This window comes from Morus notabilis, unplaced genomic scaffold, assembly GCF_000414095.1.
Source record: "Morus notabilis unplaced genomic scaffold, ASM41409v2 Scaffold466, whole genome shotgun sequence".
NCBI classification, from domain to species: domain Eukaryota; kingdom Viridiplantae; phylum Streptophyta; class Magnoliopsida; order Rosales; family Moraceae; genus Morus; species Morus notabilis.
The window spans coordinates 3,587-13,350 of NW_010358624.1; the positions used below are offsets into that span (position 1 = coordinate 3,587).

The following is a 9,764-nucleotide window of genomic DNA, read 5'->3' on the forward strand; positions in this document are numbered from 1 at the left end:
AAGGCGGCCATTCGTTTGTTGGAGTGCTTTTAAGACGCATTTGTTTCAATGTTTCCAACCAGCAAAGGGAAACTGCTCTGTTGCGAAGGTTGAAGCCATGGTTCAAAACGTGGAGCAACTTCTAAAGAGGATGGAGGTGAGATTTGGAGTGGCGGCGGCGTCGACCATAGTAACAGATCGACGTCAAGAGCTATCAGAATGCAAGAAGAATGGTGATCTTGAGTCAAAATCTAGGTTTTCAGATCCTAGAGTTTCAAATCTTGGGGTTTTTGGAGGTTCGCGACAAAATCTGGGAGACCGAATCCGACAAGCGACGCTAGAGGAAACGTGATCAGAACCCGATGAACACCGCCAACGATCAACACCATATGAGTTGCGAACTGGCCTGTGTGACGATCTGTGATTAGATCTAAGTAGGCAACAACTCAAGAAGCTGAATTCGTGTCTGTGTTAACCAGCAGAGGGAGAAAATGACGATCCGATGACTGACCCAGAAGATTTGCGTGGAGTTTGGATGGAATCAAGCACTGTCAACGATGAGATTCATGATTCTGGTGTACTTAGGACTAGTTCTGCCGCCATGAAGGCTGGGATTTGCAATTCCGACGCGATGAAGATCAATTCTGGCGATTTAGGGGCTGGGTCTCTCGATGGGAGGGCTGGGACTTGGAATCCAAGTGTCATGAGGGATGATTTCGGAGCAATTAGGATTGGGTCTTGGAATTCCAGCGTGACTGGGGCTGGGTCAGGGATATGCGGCGTGAGTTCCAACAAGATTTGGACTGGGTTACGAAATACCGGCCGGATTTGGTTGAAAGGAATTGGCGTGATAGGAATTGGAATTGAAAATTTCACAAAGGGCAGACTTGGAATTACTGCTACCTTTGACGTTCCAAGGTTCACGTGCATTGAAATGGGAAGAAGATGGCATCATTCAAGTGCAATTACCTAATCAACACCTTGAGGACAAGGTATTTTTGCCGGGGGAGTAATGATAGGGACTCATTAATGATGGTCTTGGGTAGTTAGTTTGATAGTAGAAGTTATTATGGTGTAGAAATAGCTGTCGGCAGTTTGTTAGAGGGGTATTAGTATTACTAGTTGTCAGCAGTTTGTTAGAGGGGTATTAGTAATATAAAAAGAGATGCTAGCATTTGGGGGGGATTAAGGGATTGATTAGAGTAAACTGGGGAAACCCTTTAGGAGAGCTAGCAGACCTCTCGAAAGTCTACAAATCTATCTTGTAATCGAGTCTAGTTCTTGTTTTCAATAATAATCTTTTCTTGGTTCTTATCAGGCGCCCTCCGCCGTCTCACAGGGTATGTGTCCCGACTTGTACCCGGAGAAGGTTTTTCACGCATCCTGTGTGCAGAAATGAAATAAGGGTACCTAAATTTACATAACATCTAATATAGATATCCCAACCCATATTTTATCACTCTTCTTGATACAAATCTAATGTCCCTGATATTTGCCTTCACACAAGTATTTTTGCATTGCGGTTTCTACTGAAATTTAAGAAGATGCTCATTGCTCAATGTAGGTTAGGGGAAGAAATCAAAAAACCTTTTTGTTCTGATCTTGTGATTGTAGTAGAATTGGCCGAGAAAGAACAGCATTATCTGTGTTTTGAATATATGGCCGCACCTTCTCCTCCAACATCTCATTCAACTGAGCATAGACAGGAACAAATAACTCAATAAACACAATTAGAGAGAGAGAGAGAGACTCTGTGCCCATAATGTGCTTCTATAGTGGGGATTTTGTACCGGTCCAAACATTACATTACATAAGAATGTCAAATGAAAAAAAGTAAGCAACGTTGAACGAAACTTGATAAAAATCTGTACATCTAAACTGCTCAAAACTAGCAAAGTGTTTTCGTGTATCTTATGGTCCTAGTTCCTACCCAAGAATTCTTCAATGAAAAAAAAAATATACGTCATGAATTTTTCTCAGCCTCCTAAAATTCTCGTACTCTCACCTCTCTATTGTCCTCCTCGCTTGTTCAATAGTTCCTGAATTTCCTTAGTTAATTACATTTTTATTTTTAAAATCACCGAAAATCCTTGACAGCACACAAAGATCGTTCACCAGTTAAGCATTTCAAGCTCAAAGAATAATGGAAGACACTTTCGTGAACAGCACATTTTGGTTCCTCTTTATAGCCACCTATAGTGTATCTAACCACCCGCAGTAGTACTGCAATTTCAACCACCTATAACACTACTTGTATTCTTCATGTTTCTCTCCTCTAATGAAGTTCAAAAGAGTTCACGAAGGATGGAGGAACACCGATAAATTCATTTGCCGCTTCTTGTAAAATTCAGAGGTAACTAACCTTTTCTTGGCGCCACTTGTTCTCCCACTGTGCATCCAAAATCTTTTCAGCCATTTCTCTCTGGCCATTAAGGAGGACGGTCATTTCGTAAAATTTGTCAGGATCCTTTAGATCCTCCTTGCTCCACGAAGACTCATTCAGTGGAAGGTTCAGCTCCTGCCACTGATCAAAAGTTAATTAAACCATCCAAACTTGAAGCTAATGTCGCCATGGACTGACTCCTGACATCTAATGTTAAAATCTCAAGGTTTTTGTGCCTGACACTTGAAATATGCAAAGAGAAAACGAGGAACAAATGTTCAACAGACATATGGAAACACAGAAACATACAGGCACATTCATAAGAGGGATACATGTGCGTGCGCGCGTGTCTATATATATATATATATACAGAATAGATCAAAAAAATTCAAGACAAACAAAGAAAATTTAAAAATTCATTTCTGCCACCATATAATTTAAGTCACTTTGTAATCGTGGAACATATTTCTTCTTCGACCGTGTTTGAAAAGTACATGAAAACACACGTAACCTATTTCTAAACTGCTTCCCAACGTTGTAAAGTCCCAGAACAAAAAGTTTCATTGTTGGGCAAATAGTGTTGCTGTTCATTCAACAGAACGCATCAGTTGGCCTGGGTTCCTTCTAAACAAACTGTAATTTGCTGGTGCTGTTTTGTAACTCATATTATTCCTTAATCACCTAAAAATTTGCTAGGCAATCAACAATGTAATCCTTCATGACTTTACAACAAGTACAATCTTTAGAAAACTGAAAAATACTAAACAGTAGATAATCAAGGATATATTGAAACATGAAACAAGAAACGTGTTATAAAGCGTGCGCAAATGTTGAATATGAGACTCGCAGAACAGCATGAAGCTAGAGAACACTTTTTTGATAGAAGAATCTAAACAATACTTACACCCCAATCTGTTGGCCTTGGTGGAGGATTGAGTTTCATGGTTTCTGCTTCTAGTGCCTTCTTGGCATTGTAGTACGGGATGTTTTTCACTATAACAGGGTCATTCTTGGCACGATCAGGATCTATGGAAATTAAGGCCTGTCATAAGGAAAAGAATATCCGTATAGTGTTTTCTCAAAAGTAGTAAGACGGAATTGCACAATTTAGGCATTTACAAGTTCAAAAGTATGATTCCAATTCTTCAAATACTACATATAAATCTCAACATTTAAAGCTCAACCAAGATAACTAAAAAATAATAACAGCTGTAATAACCAACATACATGTGCAGAGAAAGAGGAGTTGATAAGGCAGGCATAAGCCACCAAAAAAGTGTTTCCAAGTTCTCATTGCGTAAAACTACAAAGTCATCCTTCACATCTGCCTCATCAAGAGTGTGACTAGACCATGAATCAATGGCTAAATTAACAAATCAAACCAAAAGTTTTGCACTTAACTTCAGCACTTTAGCACTTGAACGTGATCTTTTTCATCCTATAATGTCACTACAAATATAAAAACTTAAACGAGAATCATACTCCTTCAGTCACTAAAAACCATAATGTAAATGTGAACAAGAAAAGCATTTCTTACTTCTTGTAAGTGCTCCCATCCAGGTTTTCTCTTAGCCACCACATCACGGAGTTGATCATACCGCATGGATTCCTAACCCAACAAAATGCAATAACTACAGTAAGGCACTATTAGAAATTTCTAATCACCATGTGAATGCTGTTGTCATTGTGTGATTTTAAAGGTAAACAAAAAGAATAAAGTTATATTGCGGTTATTGTTTTCAGAAAAGTATCAGTTCCTTTGAACTGGAATAAAGCATAAGCAATTAATTCAAGTTCCGTGGTTTTACAACAGAAATACTCCATGTATTTTCCCAAGAGAATGGCCCATATGAGAAAGGAGGTAGATAAAGATATATAACATAGGATAAACATTCTATCTAGCCAATCTTAGCAATAAAATCTGTACAAACATTTCAACTAGTTTAGCTTAGATTCCAATATGGTGCTGCATCAGAACCAGAAGCACAGAATTCACAATATTTAAATCAATTAATGGAGGGAACTTTAGGTTTCATAGAACCTTTCCATAACACTTCGGTACTTGGTACTATGTTTGCTCAAACTACTCTACACATTTCTGTACAACAATAAGCTTGTAGAAAACAAGAGAGGAGCAAGTTTCAAGTTAGCCTAATAGGAGTGAATGGGGAAAAAGCATAAAAAACCATGAACCTTGTACTGCCACCAAATTTTCTTCTTGATATCGTCATCATATTCAAAACCACCTGCAACCTCAGGCAACGTAAACAACCAAAAGGCAGCAATACTGGGATCCTTCATGCTGTGGACTATATGCTGAAACAATGACAAGGTGAAAATATTAGACAAGAACAAGAAATCTGAACCATGCACCAAGTTTATCATACTCCTAAATACAAATGCAAGTTTTAAGGAAATTTACTGAGATAATAGAAAAGAGGGAAAAGGATGTAGAAAGTAGAAAATTGAGAAAATTTGTGAGAAGCACAAAGCTATTAATGTTAAGAGTTTCTATGCTCAATTGCATGAATATCTTCCATCGAGATATTGCTAAGATCTTTTACCAGCCAACAACTCATATGGAATCGGATAAAATACCAATGTGATTAATTTCCGGTAGATGATGCCACACAAATCAAATTTCAGATTGAAGGTTAGGCATTTTAAAGTTTTTTTTTTTTTTTCCTCACAAAATGTAATAACATGTGGAAAAGAACAAGATATGGTACTAGCCTCATAGGGATAATCCATCTTTCTTAATACATTGTAGGCTTTCCAAGGAGGTTCCATGATCTGCAGAATAATAACAGTCGATATGGTAAATAAAACATGACCCATTAAGGCCGGAATCGGATAAAATACCAATGTGATTAATTTCCGGTAGATGATGCCACACAAATAATTTTTCAGTTTAAGGTTTGGGCTTTTAAAATTTTTTTTTTTTTTTCCTCACAAAATGTAATAACATGTGGAAAAGAACAAGATATGGTACTAGCCTCATAGGGATAATCCATCTTTCTTAATACATTGTAGGCTTTCCAAGGAGGTTCCATGATCTGCAGAATAATAACAGTCGATATGGTAAATAAAACATGACCCATTAAGGCCGAACACAACTGAAGTTGCATGGATGAACAAAGTTTTTTTGTTTTTCCTTAACGATGAAAACAACTTTATTATGCATGATAAGATAAAGGGAAGAGAATGCAAAGAACAGTAGAAGTGGAAATGCAGCTTACAGGACATTAGGGATTAATTGACACATGGATTCCCGAGACCTACGGTTTTAGCAAATAGTTTAATTGTGCTATAGTATTGTGCATTTATTTGTGGAATTCAAGCCTTAGAGAAGCTCTTGAGTCTTCTTTTTTAGTTTCTCTATTCACATGGATAGCATATTTTTTACACAAGTATATATCGTTAAATTTTGCACCTTTTTTTTTATTTGGAGCAAGAATTATTGAATTTAATGACCGAGTGAGTCTCAACTCTTAAAAGAGTAATACAAGAATATGAACTAAATATGACTCCTGACACCATACATTGCCCAGTTAACATTTTTATGCCTAAGATTTTTTTCTCAAGACAAATACTGTACCTTCTATAACAATGTAAAATTAAGATCCAAAATTAGCATTCAGCAAAAATTAAAAGCTCCTCTTAGAAAGATAATAAATACAAAAGAGAGTTCTAAAGGTAATATTGGCAAACAATACACTTGAAACCTTCCGTTGTCAGAAAAATAACTCACGTCATCTGCAGATATTCTGACTTGTAATTTGTCTTTGCATTCAGGACAGCCCATTACACCCTGCAATACTACAAAGTATTTCATATAACCTCCAAACAAATTGAATATGTGAAGCAAATTCTTTATAGAAAACAGGTAGACAGGATCACAAGGAAATCAGCAATATTTAGAAGTATCAGGACTACTCTTCACTGAAACACAAACCGCAAAAGAGGTGAATATTTATCAGGTGTAAATGTGATAACTAATAATCATTAACCGTACTCTTCTATTACAATATTGAAAGAAAAGCTACCCAGGAAAAAGCCTAAATAAGTAAATTGGGAGTAAAAATGATTTGTATCTATGTTACGATAAAATAAAGGAGAATTACCGTCCCATCACAGGTTGGGCAATCTTTAGATGGCAATGATGCTTGAAGTTCAATGGTGGATGGAAGGTGAACCAACTCAGCCCGATTATCAGCAATGGCATTGGCAATACATTCCGCCGTTGCCTTCTCCCCGCTGCACAAACATAAACAGGGGAGACGTAAGATATGTTAAATAGGAGGAAGAAAATGGTGAGGCCAATTCAAAGCTTGATGTAGATACTCCCTATTGTATAACGACGGTTGTGAGGGTCAATAAGTTTATTTTTAGGGCTAAATCCTCATTGAACCAACTTGGAAACATTGAGAAGATCTCAATACTGGAAAACACGACTGAGCCCACACGATCTATCAATTTCAGTTTTGGTTTGGGTTTGCTATATCAGTTAGAACTTTATATTCAAACGTTTTTTATGACATTCTATAAGGAAAAGCTGGATCCAAAAACTAAGCTCAAAATGAAAACATTTCCATTCTTTAATTAAGGGAGAAAACATATTGCACTCATAAGCTATATTGTCTTAGACCGAATGATGTAAAACTGGATGGAGAAGAATCTACCTCTTCAACTTGTAATTTTTCACTTGGTACTGCACCTTTCCTGATCCTTTGCACAAAGTGCAACGCAATGCCTGCCATCCGTTGCACGTTTGACAGTTTCTGCAAATCAAGACCAATCTCAAAAAGGAAGTCCCAAAAAGAAAAAAAAAAGTTGAACTAGTGAGATCATTCTACTTTTAATTTGTCAGCTAAGAGTTCAAACAGAATAAACCAAAATAACAATTAAAAATTAACGTTTACATGAATAAGCTTCAGATATCAAATTCTTCCAATTTACCAAATAGCAAGGTCTACAACAAGAACTCAAAGTTACAAACTTTTGCAACCATGATTGAAGTTGGAAGTTCTCTTTCCTAGGACATCCATTTAAAATTGCAAAATTTGCCCAAAACATATCTCGTTATAGCAAGAAGGGCACTGATTAAAAATATGCATTTCAAACTTATAATTTAGATAATAAATTACCTCTGACAAATAACCTTTTTTCCCAGCTCCAATGCAATGTCATAAGTCCCTAGAGTTGCAACAGCCTGCATCATTTAACCCATGATTAAGAAGAAGAATAAATTTAAAGGAGAGAGAATATCACTCAAATGAGATTAAGCATCGGTTTGATTCGCATTTGAACCATAATTCAAACTTTTTTGTTACGGCGTTTTCTCTCAAGGAAATTTGAATTTCTGTTTAAACTATCTGTTCAAATTTATAAGCCAAACGGGCAAATGACTTCCCACGAGTAGAAAAAGCCTAACCCATATCTCAATTTCCCAGATCAATTATTATTTAAAAAAAGAAACACCCATTTTAGCAGAGGATAAAGGTAACCCAAATTCAAAGTTGGAGTACCCATTTGACTAAGTTAATCCACTCCAAGAAACAAGAAGTCAAAAAGAGTAGACATTTAACCAAACACCTGGTGGGCAACATATAAAAAAAAAAAAAACAAAAAACAAAGAAGATAGAGAGATAGAATATTCTAAAAAGGAATTACAAAAATGGAAACGTAAGAGAGCTTGGAGATGAGCTCGGGGACGCCGAAGCCGCGGGGGGCGGAGCCGGCGATGTCGAAGGGGAGAGTGAAAGGAGAGAGGATGAGCTTGATTGGGAAGTCGAAGAAGTCGATGATTTGTTGGCCGTAGCGAGCGGTGAAGAGCTTGTACTGAATGTCTGCGAACTTCTTCAAGCTCTTCACCATGCGGTCCGTTCCTTTCGACATCGCGGCTACTTTGCCAAGACGCAACCAAAGCGCGCGCCAGAGAGAGACTGAGAGAGGAGAAGTAGCAGTGGAGTTTGGATAGAGCAGTGGACTGATAATGGCGAATGGATAGATAGGAGGTGGAGGAGGAGGAGATTGGATGGGCCAAGAATTTGGGTCACTAGAGGCCCAAACATTTTTGGGCTTTCGTGCGGTCTGAGAGGTTATTTGTCTCTTTTTTCCACCGGTTTGTGTTGTAGTGATTTAAATTATGCATAATTATATTGTAATTTAAATTAATATTTAAATACGTAAATAAATTATAATTTAAATTGAAAATAAATTTTGAATTATATTTAGATAAAGTGTTAAAAATTATTATTAGAGTTAATTTCATTGTAAATGACATCTAAAAATATGCAATATAGATGGGGATTTATTTCTCTGAACGTATTAAAAAAATTATCTCAATCAGAATTAAAACGAAGAAATTATAACATTTTTAAGCTTGAAATTAAAAAGAGAGAAAAAGTATAATCAAAATTATTTTCGCTATAAAAACGATGAATGTTAGAATTTAGGAGGTGAATTCTAAAATCAGTGTTTGAACCATTGTTAATGATTTGAACTGTCATTAAATTGTCCTCTCTTAAACACTTATTTGAATACTAAACTACGATTTTAATCCTAAACAACAATTCGGATTGTTGAAACAAACAGAGACTCATTTAATTTAACTTGGAAAATTTTCAAAAAAAAACGTAAAAGGATAATTGTATCTTATTTATGTCATTGTTTTTAAATTTATCTCATGTCACTAACATTTTGTAAGTCATTTTTTCATATCCAATTATTTTTATCCTACAAAATGTTTATTTCTCAACTTTTTTTTACAAATACTCTCTCTTTCCCTTTCTCTTCTCTTCTCCGAGCACAGTTAATAACCTCTGACTAGCGTCCATTTTCGACACCTCCTAGCCCATCAAAAAGCTCTCAACAAGTTGAGTTTAGAACTGTGCCTTACGGGCTGTTAGTTCCGCCGAAGGATGGCACACTTACTGGCCGAAATTTTAAATCACTCAAAACTTCTGATTGTGATATCTTCGACGTTCGACTTCCGCTCGAGGTGATTTTGGTCTCTTTAGACTTAGAGTGACGAGACGAGGAAAACCAAACCAGTTTTGTCGATCGAATCTCGCCGAAACACCGCCAATATCATCAGTAGCTATCATCGGATTTCGTTATCCATTGGGTGATGGTGTGCACCGCCGGCACCAATCGCTTCATAGGCCAATTACGAGTTAATCTGAGCACATAGTAGCCAAAATCGTTGTGGGTTGCCAGAGAATCGAGAGAGAGATAGAGAGAGAACAGGTTGATCCTAAATTGGAGAGGGACAACCTAAATCAACCCTAAAGCATGAAAGGCTTAAGGCCAGCTTGGCCAAAAATTTTATAAGGTATTTATTAAAAAAAAAGCTTTAAAAGGAGGGTCACAAATGATTTGTTAGGAGGAAGAAAATTAT

General features: G+C 36.7%; 1 protein-coding gene across 1 annotated transcript in view; it reads right to left on the bottom strand.

Moving 5' to 3' along the window:
• LOC21394581 overlaps nucleotides 1–8,339 on the bottom strand; it is a 9,391-nt gene extending 1,052 nt beyond the window's left edge. The window contains exons 1-11 of the mRNA XM_024162167.1: nucleotides 8,036–8,339; nucleotides 7,510–7,574; nucleotides 7,045–7,143; nucleotides 6,487–6,619; nucleotides 6,114–6,173; nucleotides 5,359–5,418; nucleotides 4,556–4,678; nucleotides 3,900–3,971; nucleotides 3,267–3,404; nucleotides 2,342–2,497; nucleotides 1,567–1,671 (exon numbers count right to left, since the gene is read on the bottom strand). Coding sequence (XP_024017935.1) covers nucleotides 1,567–1,671; nucleotides 2,342–2,497; nucleotides 3,267–3,404; nucleotides 3,900–3,971; nucleotides 4,556–4,678; nucleotides 5,359–5,418; nucleotides 6,114–6,173; nucleotides 6,487–6,619; nucleotides 7,045–7,143; nucleotides 7,510–7,574; nucleotides 8,036–8,260 — 1,236 coding nt within the window. The 5' untranslated portion in view covers nucleotides 8,261–8,339. The remainder of the gene's footprint in view (nucleotides 1–1,566; nucleotides 1,672–2,341; nucleotides 2,498–3,266; nucleotides 3,405–3,899; nucleotides 3,972–4,555; nucleotides 4,679–5,358; nucleotides 5,419–6,113; nucleotides 6,174–6,486; nucleotides 6,620–7,044; nucleotides 7,144–7,509; nucleotides 7,575–8,035) is intronic.
• Nucleotides 8,340–9,764: the final 1,425 nt, after the last annotated feature.